We start from the raw sequence: 19,720 nt of genomic DNA on the forward strand, positions 1-19,720 counted from the left end.
TCTTAACTAAATATTTGTACTATTCTGCTCTAATATTAACTATGATAATCATACTATTTTATCTAAAAAATTATATATGTTATTATTATTATCAGATGCCGAATCTTAATAGTTGTAAACGTAAATAAACAACATTTCCACTAACGTCAGTTCCGTCAGGATATACATGTATCTTTGTTCCAGCAACTCACATGTGTAATGGATTTATACTATAGTTTCACAGATTAGATATTTCGCCGGATGTAAAAATATGAAGCATCCGCTTGGCGTTTCCACTCATGCCAAATATGGTCGTGAGAGGAAGCCCTTAGCCCACTGGCCGGCAGAGGGAGAAGATGGAACGAGATCGATTTTAGCCGACACTCTGCAAATGTTTTCATCGATCAAACATTTAATCTCAATACAGTTTTCTGTTCCCCAAACTAGAATCTGTTATGAACAGAGTGGACAACGTTTTGTAGACTTTACCCTTTGCAAAAAAAATCGCGTTTAGAAGGAGTGCAACGACGAATTGAGTTACTGCGCACGTGCAACTCACAGAGTATGCGTTCCTAAACGAAAACATGCAGATGATGCTAGAACGCGCCAATAGAATCTCGCTAGCTCGTGCTTGGCTCTACCCACCTCCTTGCTTGCTCTGCCCACTATAACTAATTTGTTCCCGTTGGAAAAGACAGGCTGTAGAAAAGACATGCTGTGGTATATCTTGGTTTAGTTATACACATTTTTAAAGGTTCAGTTAGGGGCGGTAATGTTGCCAACCGCAGTTAAACTCCACCAAAAAAGAAGAAGAAGCAACAGCTCGTGTTATTCAAGGTTATATTATCATTGTATAATGTATGGTTCAATTTTATTAGTTTGTAAAGATGTATAAATTGTTGCCACCCCCATTACGGGAAATAGTTACATGTAAATGTTATCGACATCTATCAATTCCATGTCTATCTCTAAACCAAAGTACCAAATCGATCTCATCACCTCTACCAAGGCACTATATGTCTATGTTTGAAGTAAACATGTTCCAACATGAACTACCTTTTGTATTGGATGACCAGTGGTGGAAAAAGTACCCAATTGTCATAGTTGAGTAAAGATACCTGAATAGAAAATTACTCAAGTAAAAGTGAAAGTCACCCAGTAAAATACTACTTGAGTAAAAGTCTAAAAGGATTTGGTTTGAAATATACTTAAGTATCAAAAGTAAATGTAATTGATAAAATATACTTAAGTATCAAAAGTAAATGTAATTGATAAAATATACTTAAGTATCAAAAGTATACATCTTTTCAAATTCCTTATATAAAGCAAGGCAGGTGGCACCATTTTCTTGTTTTTTAAATTTACGTATAGCCAGGGGCATGCTCCAACATTCAGTATTTTATACAAACAAAGCATGTGTTTAGTGAGTCTGCCAGATCTGAGGCAGTAGTGATGTTCTCTTAATAAGTGTGTGAATTAGACAATTTTCCTGTCCTGCTAACCATTCAAAATGTAACGAGTACTCTTGGGTGTCAGGGAAAATGTATGGAGTAAAATGTACATCATTTTCTTTAGGTATGTAGTGAAGTACAGATACCCCAAAAACTACTTAAGTTGTATTTTTACTTAAGTACTTTACACCACTGTGGATGACACAATAACAACCAGATTTTACAGCACTGCAAGAGAAGCAAGGGGTGAAATTCAAGATCTGGGTAAAAAATTTAAAATTCAAGGGAAATGCACCTCCATAGAGCCGGAAAAAGAGGGGGAATTTGTTTTCCTGGACTACATAGATCAAGAAGATACTGTCACGGCCGTCGAAAGAACTGGACCAAAGCGCAGCGTGGTGAGCGTACATATTCCTTTTATTTGAAATGACGCCAACAAAAACATTAAACTATACAAAACAACCGTGAAGCTTAAGGGCTATGTGCCACAAACAAAGTTAACTTCCCACAAAGAAAGGAGGGAAAGGGCTACCTAAGTATGGTTCCCAATCAGAGACAATGATAGACAGCTGTCCCTGATTGAGAACCATACCCGGCCAAAACAAAGAAATACAAAACCATAGAAAATAGAACATAGAATGCCCACCCAAATCACACCCTGACCAAACCCAAAATAGAGACATAAAAAGCTCTCTAAGGTCAGGGCGTGACAGATACTCACAAGGACCAACTTCATGGTTACCTCCATGTGAATGCTGTCCCCATGATTTCCAAAGAAGACAAGAGGTTGCCGCCGAGGTCAGGCTCTGAGAAGCAGCAGAGAACTCTGGAGCAACAGCTGTGGTCATTGAAAGATGGGACCAAAGTGGCGACAGCTAGCATTGATTCTCTCATCGAGTTTCATGAAATAGACTTCCTTCTCGAGGAAACAAGCAAAAAGACGAAAAAGAAAACTAAAGGACAGCAGAAAATCTATGGTACGCCAGATATGGAGGATTGACACCTGTTGCAACGGATGTGGCGCAGTCATGCACTGCACCTGATGTGGCAGGCTATCTACCAAGTGAGAAGTATAAACTTTTGCTAGAGGAGAAGGAATTGAAAAAAGCCATTTGTCATCGTTGTTACTTGCTCACACACCACCAAAAGGCATTGACTGTCAAGATGTCCAAGGAGGAACATCTGGATATAGTCCGCAGGGTCAAATCAGAGAACGCCTTGGTACTGTTCATCGTAGATCTCCTGGACATCCCATACTCCATAGTACCAGACTTGCTATAGCTTGTTGGAGAAAACAAACACATAGTGGTTCTGGGTAATAAAGTGGACTTGCTCCCTGGAGACTCTAAAAACTACTTGCAAATGATTAAATGTCAGCTTTCCCAGCACTGTGCTGGTGTAGGCATTTCCAGTGATAATATCAAAGATACCCCCATCATTAGAACCAAAACGGGATATGGCATAGAAAATCTAATCTCCAGAGATTGTGGAAGTACAATGGAGACGTGTATCTAGCGGGAATGGCCAACACGGGGAAATCCACATTGTTTAACACTCTACTGGAGTCAGACTACTGCAAATCCAGAGCCTCGGATGTGATCCACAAAGCCACCATATTTCCATGGCCTGGTAAAATGGAGCTCTGCCCAGCCTGCATGTTATCCACAGTTACTATAAGATACATTATTATTTATGGAACACTCTTCTTTGTGTATTGTTGCTGCAATCATTAGTCTTGAAAGAGCTTCACATTCAAACCACTTTTACAGTCACATTGATGGAGGGCTTGAATCAGACTTACATTTGTTTATATGAAAGTCTCTAAAATGTAGATTTTCTTCAATTTACTTTAAAATGTAATATTATCCAAAGATATAATGCTGAACCTTCTGAAGTTCCCCATCATCAACAACATTCGGTACTGCATGTTCAGGAGGTCCAAGAGGCACCAGAGTGCCTCCAAGCAGACGGAGAGTGATATCTCTCCACAGGAGCTCGAGCGACTGGAACAGTTCAGCAAGCAGGGCTACCTAGTGGGTAAGAGATTGGTGTTGGCTGTTGGCGACAGAACTGGTGGTAACCCCACAGGGTAGCCTAAATACCAGGGGTTCGAAATGGACATGCCATACAGCTCAACCCTTGACCTACTGTGTTGTTATTGGTTTGCATGGTTACTATTAAATGTGTACTTTGTAATGTAAGCTAATTATAAAAAAAATCCTATATTGGTTTAGGTCATATTGGGAGGATGTTCCGGACCGTCGTAGAATCCAAAAGAGGCCTGATACAGTTTGATCCTGATAGTCTGGCCTATGGAGAGGACATGATTGACAAGGGGGAGGAGAAAGACCATACTCTTTTCAACCCTTCTCCAGATGTGGGCTTGACGCTCAACGAACTGAAAGATGCCCACTGGCTCTATGACACCCCTGGTGTCATGAAAGAGAATGACGTGAGCTACTTTCTGCTTCCGCTTGGCGCCACTGCTGGCTGTTACGCCGGGCTAAATCGACTTCAACGTGGCCAGTATAATTTTTGTTTCATAGATTACAGTGCAGCGCATAATGGAACCATGTACCTTCCTAATTGAAACAGCGTGTATACATGTTGTAGCTGTTTACCAGCACTAGGAGAGAACACTGCTGACTAATTAATAACACTCGACTTAGTTTCCCTTCTGATGCAAGAGGGTAGATACAAATAGTACCTTTGCATGTCCTCTGGGGGAACAAGGTGTGCCTTTCTATTTCTCGTATTACTAGGCTATACCACAAAGTATAATTTGCACAAGCAGGATGGCATGATACATTTACGCACACTGCAATAGAACAGAATTATCTATAAAGTGGTCACTGCAGTAGATTTATGACTGGTTTATTATTGCATTGTACCACTCTCGTAAGGGGTTTCTTACAAGAAAAGCCCAGACTAGTGTTGAACAATGCCAACCATTCAGCTCACAATCTTCTGTTCATTGCAAAAACCAAGGCACATTGCCCCTCCCCCACCCCCTCTTTCTCACTCTCTCATGCTTGATAGGTCCTCAATCTGTTGACCGAGCAAGAGGTGAAGGTGGTCGTGCCCACACAAGCCATCGTACGCAGGACGTTTGTGTTGAAACCTGGAATGTTGCTGTTCCTGGGAGCTCTAGGACGAATTGATTACCTTCAGGTGAATGACTTCTTTCATTATTAAACTTTGACATCAAAACAATGGTGCACACTTTTGTCTTTATGACAGACATATTATTAACTGCTGGTTCTCAGTCATTGCTTCCAACCGAGTCCCAATTCACATCACCAGTCTGGACAAGGCTGACCGCATCTATCAGAAGCATGCTGGTCAAATCCTGCTGAGGTTAAGTTGATGCTGCTTGGTCTACTCTACTTAGTTAAGGAATTAAAATCTCTCAAGTGCTACTACAAACAAGTTTACAAATAATGTTATCAACATGAAGAACTGTGTGAATAGGTACTAAAGGGTTGAGAAGAACCCATGAAGGAATTCCCCCCTCTAGTCTCCCAAGAGTTTGAGCTGAAGGGGCAGGGCTATCAGAAAGCCAGCGCTGATATTAAGATGTCCTCTGTGGGTAATACACACATAATTACACATTGATCAACCAGATGACCCAAGATTGACCTTTTTTCAAAAGAGGCTGGTGCTACTGATAAATTTATTCTGTTTTTAGGTTGGGTGGCAGTGACAGGAGTGGAGGGGAACAGTTTCCTGCTGCGTGCCCATGCTCCAGGGGGTACAGGGCTCTCCTTGAGTAGCCCACCTCTACTCCCCAACATCGTTAATCCTGAAGGGAGAGCACATCAACAAGTCTGTTGCTTATAAGACCATGAAACACCAGGGCCTGGTGGACACCAGCCTGTCCTACAAAGGAGCAGAGGCTCAATTTGAAGAAAATATTAAGTGTGTAAAATCGAAATGGAGCAACGTGCATTTTCATGTCAAAGGCTTTTTGTACTCAATGTCTAATGGTGATACCGTACTTTAAGTTTGTGGATGGTTTTCAGCTCTGGGTTTTGTAACATTGTAAATATAATGATTGTAAATACCCTTGTAAAAACAGCTGTCGTTATTTGTCGATGTGTAGACTGCTTAAATTTACATTGCTTTCATTACATTTAGACAGCAGGCACCTTTAGTGTAATATATTATTAAACATATCAGTAACTGCTGAAAAGGTAAGAAATGGAAAGGACTCACACACCAACAATACCTCTGGATAGTAGGCCAACCTTTTATTAAAAGTGTAGAGCAGAAAATGGTACAGGATGCTTTGTTTTAAACTGCACAAAAAGGTTTTAAAACAGCCAATTGTTTTCAAAAAGTATTGGGGACAATGGCCAATAACTATCCACTTTGGTGAAGGTATTAATAGAATTTAGTTGGCAATTATTTTATTGAAAAATAGTAAATTTCTTCACTAACTGCAAATGACATGTATAGGCTAACAGTAAAACAAAAATTAATAGCCTGGGCATGTATTTGCTTTAATCGCTGAACACAACCGGCACTTATTTGAGCTAGGTTTCTATTTCCTTAATGCACACAGATTTTGCTCAATAAAATGTTGTAAAGACTACCACACTGTTTGTGACCAGTATAAACATAATAACAAATTCATCGCAGATCAGACTAGCAAAGACTGCCTATCATACACCCCAATTTCACCCTTCAGCAACATGAATTTAATGTTTTCTTTTTGGTGGCGACATGGCTAGCAACAATGACAGAATAAAAATAATTAATGCACATGGGAATATCGCAAACAATTCATTTAGACCCGGGAATTCATTTGAAACAGGCGTTTATTTGCTGAAATGTGTGCCGATTCCCAGCTATTAAAATGAACAGGCAGCTGGCAATTTGAGACTCAGCATTTAATTGAAGTTTTACGGTACATATGATTACAATATGTGAATGCAAAATGGTTACAAAGACTGAAATACACTTTTCTTATCCACTAACAAGCACAATACAGTAAGTGAACAAAGAGATAAAAGGTGTACATTTACAGTGCTACGGAATCTAACTGTCTAGATAGGGTTCCCTGGGAAACTGCATTTATAGACCGGTTCAAGAGCATATCGGCTAAATTGGACCAGTTTCCCAGGGAACCCTGGTATATTCTGTTCCTTCCAATAGTCAGGATACTCAAGACATACATCTTTATAATTCTATATCTTCTCACTTTGGCATCACACCCAAAATATAATATTGCACTGAATTTACTAAAAGAGTACACATGGCATATTTTTTTTATTTATTAGCGCAGTCTAACAATCACCTCATAGTACAGAAAACTAAATGCATATGAATGAAGTATTTCACAGGCTAAGCTTTGGAAGTACAATTCTGTAAAACAGATGAGTGGGGTAATAAAAACAGCAACAATCAGAGAAATCAAACAATTACAACTAAACCTCAAGGAATGGTTATAAAGATAGACATGATGTAACAACAATATAATTGAAATCAGAGCTCTTACAGTGTACAAAGAATGTGACTCAATTAACAGAAACCTACACTGTTAATATGCAAAAACATAAAATACTGATTGTCGAAGGCACTGAAGAGTAAAAAGAAAAAGAAGAAAATGTAGAACTACGGGCATCTTCGCAGGCTCAAAAACTGTAAAAAAAAATATATCTTTGGACTTTTTCTGAAATCAGATACAAAACTGATAATGGTGTGTTCCCAAACTTCCATTTCACAACTTGTTTTCAATGTTAGCTAGTCTATTCTCTGTCAGTGATAGCAACATAGTATCTGTTTTATAGCATCCAGAAAATCTCTATCCATATCTTAAGTTCTAGAGGGCTACAAATGTCAAGGTCCAGTAGGCTAACACTAGGAACACCCTACCTTCCACAGAGTTGTGCATTTATTAATGAGTAGTATGAGTTTCTTTGTATGACTACATTTACTTGGATATTCAAAAAGTGACAACATATTTCAAACATTAACTCAAGAAACAATTCTATACACATCTCACCACCATTGTACCGGATGAACCCAAAGAAACCTCACCTCATTTCATCAATTTGAGTGTAAGAGTCCTCATAAGTCAATTTTTTTTGTAATTAAGAGATTTTTATAATTAGTCCATTGTGCAGATTGATAATTTATTTATACAATGTTTTTTTTTTTTATCTCTTGAAGTTATCAATAAAAAGACAAATTAAAGTAGTTGTCAAGTGCTCCCTAAATGGTGGAGTGGACAACTTACACTTGTGCCGACTTTGAACATGCAGCCCTCTTCCCCATTTAGGGGACAGACCATTTCACTGGAGTGGACTCACACAACAGGAGTGAGAACCCTATTATTCTCTGGAGCACCTGGGTCCTTCTAATATCATCCCGTGTGAATAAGGGGGTTTCTTTGGTACTTAATTGAAAAAGTGTACCACTTCCTTTCATAATTGATGTACTATTGTTGTTCAACAGGGCTGATGGATAAAAATACAAAAAACAGGTGCAACTCGTCTCTTGGTGGCTTCTTCTCATATAGAAACTCAACCGGCAAGGTGTAGCGATTTCTTGACTATCAACCACTATATGTAAGATATATACAATGCTATTCGATTTTAGATACCAGTAGTTGAATAACCATATGAGATTTACAAGTATTCTGAGATTTACAAGCAATAAAATTAATATCCCATATTTTCTTTGATGGGTGTTTCAGCCAAATGCCAAACCATGAACATTTGTTTTGGGCCTCACACATATTAACTCACATATCCTTTATGATTTAAATGAAAGGCATCCCATCATGTTTGAAAACAAGAACTGTAGAATTAATAGTCAAAATGTCTGGGAACCAATACGTGAAAGCCCAGACACCAATAATCAAATTAACTAGTCGGCCTAAAGCTGTATTACAATGGCTGTCAGAGAGTTTTAGGCATACCATATAATATTTTATACAGCACAGTACTAGTGAGCACTAATGCAAAGTAACTGAATATGTAGTGTCAACATGTTTACACAGACAATTATGTTTTATAACAGGTAGAAAGGGTAAAACAAAAATACTCTGCTGAAACTGATTAAAATGGGATAAATCAAAGCCCCCTGCTCTGCAGGCACTCACTGGTCCAGCTTGGATGCATTGTCAAGATAGTACACATTCACCAGGTGACGATTCAGGTGCCGACGGTACTCGACCTCCAAGGGGAAGGTACGGTCACAGAAAATACACATGTGACTCTTGAGTTCAGTAGGAGTCGGAATCTCTTCTGTGGGAGTTTCAGGGTCATTGGCCAGTTTGCCGGCGGCAGTGGCCAGTCCGTTGAGCCCCGAGTCGTCACTGCCCTCCGAGGCGCTATCACTGATCTCACTTCCTCCGTCATGGCTGTGGATGCCCTCGTCCTCTTCAGTTTCGGTAGGCTTTCCTCTTGGCCTAGGGAGCTCCAGGGAGGGTGTTGATGGTTCTCCTTGTGGCCGTCTGAAATCGGGAGAGCCGTCAATTTCTAAGGGAGATGGGGACTCGTCTTCAGGAGTAGGAGTTTCCTCTGCTTGGTCGGCGACTTTAGCCTGCTCAGCCTGTGGAGTTGTGTCCTGAGATGTAGAGGTATGCATAGTGGGGACAGTCTCCTGGTCAGACGCCTGCTGCTCTCCCTGCAGAACTGCTGGCTGAAGCTTTGTAGCTGGACACTTTTTGTTTTCAGGGAGGCTAATAGAGTTCTCAATGATGGAACACCCCTTGTTCTCACTGGAAGCCTCGGTCTCTTCACAGCTTGCTTCTGTCTTGTTGCTCTTTTTCACTACAGGCGAGTTCATAATCTGGTTCGCTGGGTTCTCCTGTTCTGACACTGGACAAGGCTCAGTCGTCATGCTTTGGGGGATACTGGCTTTTGATTGTGACTTGTGAGCAGCCTTGATTTTTAACCGTTTGGCCTTTATGTCGGTGCAGGGCTCCTCAGGAGATTCCTTCATTGATAAGTCCAAGGCCTCTGCAGCCTTTCTCTTTAGCGGCTTCGTCCTGCTCTTCTCTCCCTGTTTTTCCACTGGTGCGTCCAGACTTTGAGGTGCTTTTGTAACAGTCTTTTCAACCACTTTCTCCCTTTTTTTAGAAGGACTCTTCTTAGATTTTGTTGTGTTTTTGTTCTCCTTTCCTTCCCTCTCATTCTTCAGTGTTCCCAGCTGCTCTTTTTTCTCCATCTCCAGCTTCTTGTTTTCCTCCTTCACTTTCTCCGTATTCTCCCTCTCCAGCATGTCTTTCTCTAACCTCTCCTTGACCGATTTCTCCTTCTCAACACCGTCCTCTTCCAAACTCGCCTTTTGAACTTTTTCCACGGTTTCCTTTATTTCACTCTTATCCTGAACACTCGTTTTCCCCCTCATCTGTTTTTTGGGACGTCTCTTAACTTTATTACCTGTGGTTTGAACTGCAGCTGCTGTCTCCTTCAGGGTAACATGCTGCTTTGTATTCTCACTGCTCATCTCTGTACTCTTGCGTTTCAGTGTTACCTTTTTCTCTGCCTTGTCCTTTGCCTTTTTAGGTGTCTCTTTGAGTGGGGAGACACAACATTTCTTGTGGGTCTTGTCCGTTGCTACACTTTCTGCAGCTTGAAGAGGGCTGGGATTGCTGCTCTTCTTGGTCGAGAGATTGATATGGATTGATTGTTTATCAGCTCCAGAGATCGCTGGTCTCTCCTCCATGTCCTCCTCCTCATCAGCAATTGCAGACAACTCAAACTTTGCAATTCCATTCACGATGGTGTACTCATCAGTGAATTCATCAGAATCAGGTTTCTTGACACGCAGCTTGACCTTTGACACATCCATTGCAATCTGTGGGCAGCCGGGGTGTCTAGATTTGATGTGATACTGCAGGTTACACTTCTTGGAAGCGGCGTACTTGCAGACAGGGCAAAGGAACTGACGCGGGTTGAGGTGGAGCTCCACATGCTTTTTGTAGTTGCTGCGATCAGCCGTCTTGTATGGACAGTGGGGGCAGCACAGGGGCTTGGGCCCATTGTGAACCTGTCTGGAATGGCGTGTCACCTCATGCTGATTGGCAGCCAGGTAGTTGCAGCGGTCACATTTGAAAGGCCTTTCACCTGTCAAGAAAAGCAATGTGGAAAATGCTCAGGTTACAGACATTTTAACTGCTATTAATTTCTATGGGAACACTGGCTCACATTTCATGCAGGGAAGATGGACCAGAGTAAGGAGAGACAAGCAACAATTACAGGTCGAACAATAAGCATCTCACAGCACGTATCGCAAACCACTTTACCGTTCTTATCCAAAACCATCTGCTCCAGCGAATGCAACAAAGGAGAAAAAGTTGACTATGAGAGGAAAGCAAAACAGAGACCTATCTATGCACAATCAATTATATTTGTGTAATTTCTGCTACATGCTAGAAATATGTACCATCAGGCTTTTTTGTCATGTAGCCTGTGTTAGACACTCACCTGAATGGGTTCTCATATGCCTGGTAAGATGGGTCTTCTGGGAGCTTGAGTACTCACAGTATGGACATCGAAAAGGACGCTCCCCTATAGAAGCAAAAACAGAGTTAGCTAAACTGTTAAAAACAATCATACGTTGACCATTAAGTGCATTCTTGGAGTGAAAAGGTTCTGACATACCTGTGTGAGTGCGGATATGCTGCACGTAGTTGTTCTTACGGTCCGAGAAATAGCAGCACTGGTTGCAGGTGAAGAGCTTACTGGGGAAATGGTTCCTGAGGTGCTTCCTCCAGTGGTACTGGCTGACGGTGGTATAAGTGCAGATGGTGCATTTGTAGACCCTCTGGTCATCGCCCTCCTTCTCGTGGTGCTTGAGGTGAGCCATGTAATGGTCGTAGCGGTTGGTGTTGTAGCCGCAGCGCTCACAGCGGATCACCCCTTTGTTGTTGGCCCCGCTATCACCGCTCTCCGCCTCTTGATCTGGTCCAGCCGAAGTCTCTTTTGCCCGTGCCTTGTCCCCCTCCACGCGTTTCACCACAATCATCCTATTGGCGCTGTGGATTTGGATGTGGGTTACAAACTCCTCCTCTCGCTGAGCCTGGTAGTTGCAGGGTTTACAGAAGAAGGGTTTCTTCTTCTTAGCTGACTCCATGATCATGCCCAGAGGTGTAGAAGGGGTAAAAGGGGTGGGAGGGCTAGAAGGGCGCTGTTCAGAGGGTTTGGACAGGTCCATCCCTTCTTCCTCTTCTACTTCTACTTCATCTTCAATCTCCTCAACCTGGGAAAGGGCCACCCGTGGAGACTCTGGGTAGTCTACAATGCACATCTCTCTCTCATGGCTATCGTAACTGTATCTGATGATGTTCTCGTCTTCACTATCGGAGTAGCTGCTGCTGCCGACGGTTTGGAGCTCCATCATCTCCTTCCCTTCTGTTGGATTTTCACAGGCTACGTTGGCGAGCATGACCAGCTGTGGGGCCGGCAGCTCATTGTGTGGAAGCTCAGCCAACCCCTGGGCATCCTCCATCATGGGCATGCCAGCTGAGGTGGCATACATGACCAACCCCATTGGATATACCGTCTGAGAAGCCATGCTGGGAGGGCTGTGGCTGTGGGGAGGAGAGCAGAACCAGAGGTCATGGTCATTGATCAAACAACTTCAAATAAGATATGTTAAATTATGTTTGAAATCATTTCAGAACTAACATTTTTGTAGCAGTAGTCACAGAGAGTATGAGTTTTAACAAGCATTTAATTCTGGACTTCATCAATCTTTTGAACATTTATCACATATGCCACTCAGTCTCACGTCATCAAAATGATATGGCTTGCAAGTTTTCCTAGCAACTACCAACCAGGGATATACCATGTAAGGTAATGTCACTGTTCCTTCTCTGAATTAGTAATTTGGTATTCATATCATGGTTGGAAAGTGCAGGATGTTTTCATAATAATCTAGGAATGGTGGATACAATAAAGAAAAAACAAATGTCATCAATCCAAGTGTCAAAATAAATAAAAGGGAAGTATGCTAAACCTATATAATTTCAGAACACTTTCATCATGTCATTGATTCCTTATCTGGATTTATTCATGTCTTCATGCAGTCTGCTGTACATATCAATGTGATGAACCAGTATGTGACTATAACAGATGACAATGTTGTATCTATTCTTAATTTGTAAAAAATGATATTTATCCAGACTATTTCATACTTAAAATGTAACCAATTAAATACAAATAAAAAATTGTTTTTTCCCATATATTTAAATGTTTAGCACAAAACTACCAAGAATATCCCACCACCTCAAAATGTATGTTTCATAACTTCATTGTGGGGCTACGTCATGTATTTAACACAGTGCCTTGGGAAACCCCATAGTGTCCTAGGCCTGTGTTTGCATGCACAGAAATGTGTGTTCGGCCATTTTGAAACAGCACCACCAACTTGGTCGACAGCGCCCAAAAACTACAGTAGCCATTCTAACTAGTACGCAGAAAAAATAAGAAAGGGGTTGTATGATCTCAATGCGAAACCAAATATATAGCTATAATTGACCTAAATGGTAATGATGACCAAATACGTAAAACAAATAAAAAATCAACGTTTTACATGTCTTTACGTTCTAACTATGAGACAAAGTGTATAGACATACTTTGTTACCGTGCTGGTATTACAATAACCAAACTGAATACAATATGACTTGCAAAATAACATTTATTTGACTGAGTTATAGTCTATGTATAGTTGTAAACAAAGACTAGACCTCTGCAATACAAAGCAGAAAGTTGCAACAAAAAAAGCTACAGTAAAGGTTTGGGCGTGGAGGAGACAATTATTTATTTAACAAATGGATCGATTGTAGTTCAAACTAACTTTTACCAACAATAGTATTCCACAAATCGCCATGCAAACTTGCCACGACAGGCAGAGAATGTCGCTGTCCAGCAGGGCCCTCAAAACTTCACTCGGAAAACTAGTTTTGCGGAAGAGCAAACTCCGAACAAGGAGGTTGTTAACTTGTAAACTCTTGAAAAATGTAGCGATAGTGAGTGTTGTTCGTTTTACTTAAAAAAATGTATATATATCATAAATAAAGTTTGGCGTGTAAACACTTCGAAAGTTTAGAACAGCGTTATGTTAGCCATGGTCCTGATCTTCGTGCTGAAATCAGCCCTGGACAGCGCCTATCCCTTTCAACAACCCCCACATTGCCTCCATTTTCAAAACTGTTCGTCAAAGTTAGTTTGTTTCACAAATTAAAACAATAGACAACAAATCTGTTAATTCCTAAATTACACACAACTCACCGTATATCTGTATCCACTCCTTGTCGGTATTCGGTCTATATTATCGATGTAATAGTACACAAACTATTCACGGAAGAAGTTTCCACACATTCCTACACATCAGCCTGGCTCCGTCTGTTTGCAGGGATGGCTGACGTCAGCGCGAGCTAGTGTTTCTGCCGGGAGCTTCTTCTTTCCAAATCCCAATGTTCCAAATGGTCATACAATCTAGCAATCCGGTTATTATTAATCATTATGAGTTGATTTATTTTCATTTAGAAACGTTTTTGGCAAAAATGTATTCCTCTTATATATAAACTAAACTAATATATATATATACACTGGGGGGCTAATTAGCTATCTAGAATGCTCGGGACACCTGCGTGTAATGGAAGAAGGCAGCCAGAAATGTGTAAACTGCAACTGTGATAAAGCCAGTTAAAACAGTGTACAGTAAGTGTATATTTTGCATTTCTAAAATTATTTTGATGTGATATGAAAGTAAAGGGCTTTATTGAGAATCAATATGCGATGACATCACCTGGTTTCTATTATGTTTATAGAGACTCTTTCATCATCACTCAATGCCTAGGTTTACCTCCACTGTATTCACATCCTACCATACCTTTGTCTGTACGCTATACCTTGAATCTATTTTATCGCCCCCAGAAACCTGCTCCTTTTACTCTCTGTTCCGGACGTCCTAGACGTCCAATTCTCATGGCTTTTAGCCGTACCCTTATTCTACTCCTCCTCTGTTCCTCTGGCGATGTAGAGGTGAATCCAGGCCCTGCAGTGCCTAGCTCCACTCCTATTCCCCAGGCGCTCTCTTTTGATGACTTCTGTAACCGTAAAAGCCTTGGTTTCATGCATGTTAACATTAGAAGCTTCCTCCCTAAGTTTATTTTATTCACTGCTTTAGCACACTCTGCCAACCCGGATGTCTTAGCCGTGTCTGAATCCTGGCTTAGGAAGACCACCAATAACTCTGAAATCTCCATCCCTAACTCCAACATTTTCAGACAAGATAGAACGGCCAAAGGGGGTGGTGTTGCAATCTACTGCAGAGATAGCCTGCAGAGTTCTGTCCTACTATCCAGGTCTGTACCCAAACAATTTGAACTTCTACTTTTAAAAATCCACCTCTCTAAAAACAAGTCTCTCACCGTTGCCGCCTGCTATAGACCACCCTCTGCCCCCAGCTGTGCTCTGGATACCATATGTGAACTGATTGCCCCCCATCTAGCTTCAGAGCTCGTGCTGCCAGGTGACCTAAACTGTGACATGCTTAACACCCCGGCCATTCTACAATCTAAGCTTGATGCCCTCAATCTCACAGAAATTACCAATGAACCTGCCAGGTACAACCCCAAAGCCGTAAACACGGGCACCCTCGTAGATATCATCCTAACCAACTTGCCCTCTAAATACACCTCTGCTGTTTTCAACCAAGATCTCAGCGATCACTGCCTATTGCCTGCATCCGTAATGGGTCAACGGTCAAACGACCTCCACTCATCACTGTCAAACGCTCCCTGAAACACTTCAGCGAGCAGGCCTTTCTAATCGACCTGGCCCGGGTATCCTGGAAGGATATCGACCTCATCCCGTCAGTAGAGGATGCCTGGTTATTTTTTTTAAATGCCTTCCTCACCATCTTAAATAAGCATGCCCCATTCAAGAAATGTATAACCAGGAACAGATATAGCCCTTGGTTCTCTCCAGACCTGACTGCCCTTAACCAACACAAAAACATCCTGTGGCATTCTGCATTAGCATCGAACAGCCCCCGTGAAATGCAACTTTTTAGGGAAGTTAGAAACCAATATACACAGGCATTTAGAAAAGCCAAGGCTATCTTTTTCAAGCAGAAATTTGCTTCCTGCAACACAAACTCAAAAAAGTTCTGGGACATTGTAAAGTCCATGGAGAACAAGAGCACCTCCTCCCAGCTGCCCACTGCACTGAGGATAGGAAACTCTGTCACCACTGATAAATCCACTATAATTGAGAATTTCAATAAGTCTTTTTCTACGGCTGGCCATGCTTTCCACCTGGCCACCCCTACCCCGGTCAACAGCACTGCACCCCCCACAGCAACTCGCCCAAGCCTTCCCCATTTCTCCTTCTCCCAAATCCAGTCAGCTGATGTTCTGAAAGAGCTGCAAAATCTGGAACCCCACAAATCAGCCGGGCTAGACAATCTGGACTCTTTCTTTCTAAAATCATCTCCCAAAATTGTTGCAACCCCTATTACTAGCCTGTTCAACCTCTCTTTTGTGTCGTCTGGGATTCCCAAAGATTGGAAAGCAGCTGCGGTCATCCCCCTCTTCAAAGGGGGGGACACCCTTGACCCAAACTGCTACAGACCTATATCTATCCTACCCTGCCTTTCTAAGGTCTTCGAAAGCTAAGTTAACAAACAGATCACCGACCATTTCGAATCCCACCGTACCTTCTCCGCTATGCAATCTGGTTTCAGAGCTGGTCATGGGTGCACCTCAGCCACGCTCAAGGTCCTAAACAATATCTTAACCGCCATCGATAAGAAACAATACTGTGCAGCCGTATTCATTGACCTGGCCAAGGCTTTCGACTCTGTCAATCACCACATCCCAATCGGCAGACTCAACAGCCTTGGTTTCTCAAATGATTGCCTCGCCTGGTTCACCAACTACTTCTCCGACAGAGTTCAGTGTGTCAAATCTGAGGGCCTGTTGTCCGGGCCTCTGGCAGTCTCTATGGGGGTGCCACAGGGTTCAATTCTTGGGCCGACTCTCTTCTCTGTATATATCAATGATGTCGCTCTTGCTGCTGGTGAGTCTCTGATCCACCTCTACGCAGACGACACCATTCTGTATACTTCTGGCCCTTCTTTGGACACTGTGTTAACAACCCTCCAGACGAGCTTCAATGCCATACAACTCTCCTTCCGTGGCCTCCAACTGCTCTTAAATACAAGTAAAACTAAATGCACGCTCTTCAACCGATCGCTGCCTGCACCTGCCCGGCTGTCCAGCATCTCTACTCTGGACGGTTCTGACTTAGAATATGTGGACAACTACAAATACCTAGGTGTCTGGTTAGACTGTAAACTCTCCTTCCAGACTCACATAAAACATCTCCAAGCTAAAGTTAAATCTAGAATTGGCTTCCTATTTCGCAACAAAGCATCCTTCACTCATGCTGCCAAACATACCCTCGTAAAACTGACCATCTTACCGATCCTCGACTTTGGCGATGTCATTTACAAAATAGCCCCCAACACCCTACTCAACAAATTGGATACAGTGCCATCCGTTTTGTCACCAAAGCCCCATATGCTACCCACCACTGCGACCTGTACGCTCTCGTTGGCTGGCCCTCGCTTCATACTCGTCGCCAAACCCACTGGCTCCTGGTCATCTACAAGACCCTGCTAGGTAAAGTCCCGCCTTATCTCTGCTCGCTGGTCACCATAGCTGCACCTACCCGTAGCACGCGTTCCAGCAGGTATATCTCACTTGTCACCCCCAAAGCCAATTCCTCCTTTGGACGCCTCTACTTCCAGTTCTCTGCTGCCAATGACTGGAACGAACTACAAAAATTTCTGAAACTGGAAACACTTATCTCCCTCACTAGCTTTAAGCACCAGCTGTCAGAGCAGCTCACAGATCACTGCACCTGTACATAGCCCATCTATAAATAGCCCAAACAACTACCTCTTCCCCTACTGTATTTATTTATTTATTTATTTTGCTCCTTTGCACCCCAGTATTTCTACTTTGCACACTCATCTACTGTCAAATCTACCATTCCAGTGTTTTAAATGCTATATTGTATTTACTTCGCCACAATGGCCTATTTATTGCCTTTACCTAACCTTATCTCACCTCATTTGCTCACATTGTATATAGACTTATTTTTCTACTGTATTATTGACTGTATGTTTGTTTTACTCCATGTGTAACTCTGTGTTGTTATATGTGTCGAACTGCTTTGTTTTATCTTGGCCAGGTCGCAGTTGTAAATGAGAACTTGTTCTCAACTTGCCTACCTGGTTAAATAAAGGTGAAATAAAATAAATAAAAAATTAACGTTTAGATGGAGTATTTGGCTTTTTTGGCTGCCAGAGCCAGTCTACCTCTGAAAATAATATGTTAAATCCTTGGACCTTAAGGAGTAACGGTAGGCTCCTTAAGAGTACATATTGGGCTACATACAATGTCTACAGCTATACACATCATTCCCAATAATACAATCACGAATGTAACATTATAATTAAATATAAAGAACATTTCACAAGTCAAAGTACAACGATTTATGCATAATTCATTAGTGTTTTAAATCTTCACATTGTCGGCTTCACAACAAACAGTTGACAGCTCCAGCACCCTGATAATGCCACATAATCAGATGGTCTCATGATTTAATTCACCATACCTGAGTTGGCTGGCCTGGTTATTTCCCCAAAACAGTCCTGAAACATTGTATACATGATGTGTAATATATACATACAGAATGTGTAGTTATTAGATCAGTGTAAGGGGAAAAAATTGCTTAATCTTCCTGTTTCCGTGTTTTATTACCAGGTATACTGGGGAAAACCCACACTGACCATGGGGAAAGAGCTATTGCATAAATCCCACAATGCAGGTTTGATTGAATTCTGTCCACACCAATATAATATAATAACTGGATGGGATGGTTCAAGGCATGCCCATCCTTCTGTGTGACCTCTGTATGTGGGGAATGTTTCAGCAGAGGATCTACCAGGCCTAAATGCAAAATAAAAAATATAACATGAGAGCAACCCACACAGACTGCATTCTCCAGTCCACAGTGTACTGCTGCACAAAAACTAACTTTGGTCTGTTGGGTCCATGGTTGTGTCCAAAGTCTTTTGGAGCATGCCAGGAAGCAGGCTCTAGTCTGGGCATACACGTGCCCTCACTTGTGAAATTTGTTCCTTGCAACTGTATAGTCATGGGTCTGTTGCAAATAGAGACAGCTTTTCAGCTTGATGAAAGTGTTATAAACAACTCAAGGCCTCCAGGTCATGAATTACACCAGAAGCATAGGTAGTTACCTTGGGGGAGTTTGCCTGTAAAAAATGTAATTGACACACACCAGCTGGTCATGATCAAATAAAAAAACATTTAAAAAAAAAACATTCTCGCTAACACAATATTCAAGAGAAACATAATTATCATGGACACAATGTATCACAACGAATCGCCGTCCGCCACGGGGTGGCGCTTGTATATTATATTTGACATCGGTACACTGCCTCAATCAACATTTTAACAAAGATTGTTATAATTAAACCAAGATGAACCACAGACTGTCGTTTCAAATCGAAACAAATTAGTCAGTGGGCAGAACAAACAAGAGGTGGGCAGAGCCAAGCTCGAGCTAGAGAGATCCTATTGGTGCGTTCTAGCATATATTAAGTCTACAAAACTTAGTGCACTCTGTTCGTAACAGGTTATAGTTTTGGGAATAGAAAACTGTATTGAGATCAAATGTTTTATCGATGAGAAAATTAGCAGAATGTCGAACAAAATCCATCTCGTTCCATCTTCTCCCACTGCCGGCCACTGGGCTTCCTCTCACTATCACATTTGGTAACGTTAGTGAGTCGAAACGCTAAGAGGATACTTCACATTTATACATCCGGTGAAATATCTGTCTCAGACAATATAATTTTAATGCAGATTTGATCAAAACATTTTTTGCAGTTGATTAATTCTATCAATGGAGGTCACATATGCCTTGATCTCATTGTCCAATGAAATAAAGCCTGCTCTTAATTTAGTCTTCCATTTGAAATCATTGTTACTAACAGACTGAATGTTTCATATTAAAAGGAACAATAATATAAAACCAAAGATACCCTAAATAAACAGTTTCATAACTTTCTACCACATGTTGTTATTTATTTACAATGACAATTGAATTTCATAGTTTTATTTTATTTCCATCTGTCAAACAAAGAAAAAAGTTTAGAAAGACCAACTTCAGTTGGTCAGTGTATATATAAAGGAAATCCAACCATTAACATTTACAAGCATATCATAGAAG

The 19,720-nt window shown here is 41.5% G+C and overlaps 3 protein-coding genes across 4 annotated transcripts; 2 read left to right on the forward strand and 1 right to left on the reverse strand.

Moving 5' to 3' along the window:
* Positions 1-736: 736 nt before the first annotated feature.
* LOC139574367 (nitric oxide-associated protein 1-like) lies at positions 737-5,490 on the forward strand. Of its 2 annotated transcripts, XM_071398875.1 has the most exons (4): positions 737-816; positions 3,665-3,882; positions 4,470-4,601; positions 5,119-5,490. In XM_071398875.1, exons 2-4 carry the CDS (start codon positions 3,679-3,681, stop codon positions 5,131-5,133), a joined length of 351 nt encoding a protein of 116 aa, XP_071254976.1. In that variant the 5' UTR covers positions 737-816; positions 3,665-3,678; the 3' UTR covers positions 5,134-5,490. The 2 variants fall into 2 exon arrangements, with proteins under 2 accessions (XP_071254976.1, XP_071254975.1); XM_071398874.1 differs by lacking the exon at positions 5,119-5,490 and having other exon boundaries at positions 4,470-4,746.
* LOC139574365 (nitric oxide-associated protein 1) lies at positions 2,071-3,289 on the forward strand. Its single transcript, XM_071398872.1, is given in 4 exon segments — positions 2,071-2,426; positions 2,428-2,466; positions 2,468-2,901; positions 2,904-3,289. Coding segments are annotated over 4 exon segments (966 nt in total). The 5' UTR covers positions 2,071-2,193; the 3' UTR covers positions 3,164-3,289.
* Positions 5,491-8,388: 2,898 nt separating the features above from the next.
* LOC139574364 (RE1-silencing transcription factor B-like) lies at positions 8,389-13,813 on the reverse strand. The gene is made up of 4 exons (XM_071398871.1): positions 13,679-13,813; positions 11,048-11,976; positions 10,871-10,954; positions 8,389-10,510 (listed from the first exon to the last, which is right to left on the reverse strand). The coding sequence occupies exons 2-4, from the start codon at positions 11,958-11,960 to the stop codon at positions 8,535-8,537; spliced, it is 2,973 nt and encodes a 990-aa protein (XP_071254972.1). The 5' UTR covers positions 11,961-11,976; positions 13,679-13,813; the 3' UTR covers positions 8,389-8,534.
* Positions 13,814-19,720: the final 5,907 nt, after the last annotated feature.

The sequence above is a fragment of the Salvelinus alpinus genome, chromosome 4 (genome assembly GCF_045679555.1).
Source record: "Salvelinus alpinus chromosome 4, SLU_Salpinus.1, whole genome shotgun sequence".
NCBI lineage: Eukaryota > Metazoa > Chordata > Actinopteri > Salmoniformes > Salmonidae > Salvelinus > Salvelinus alpinus.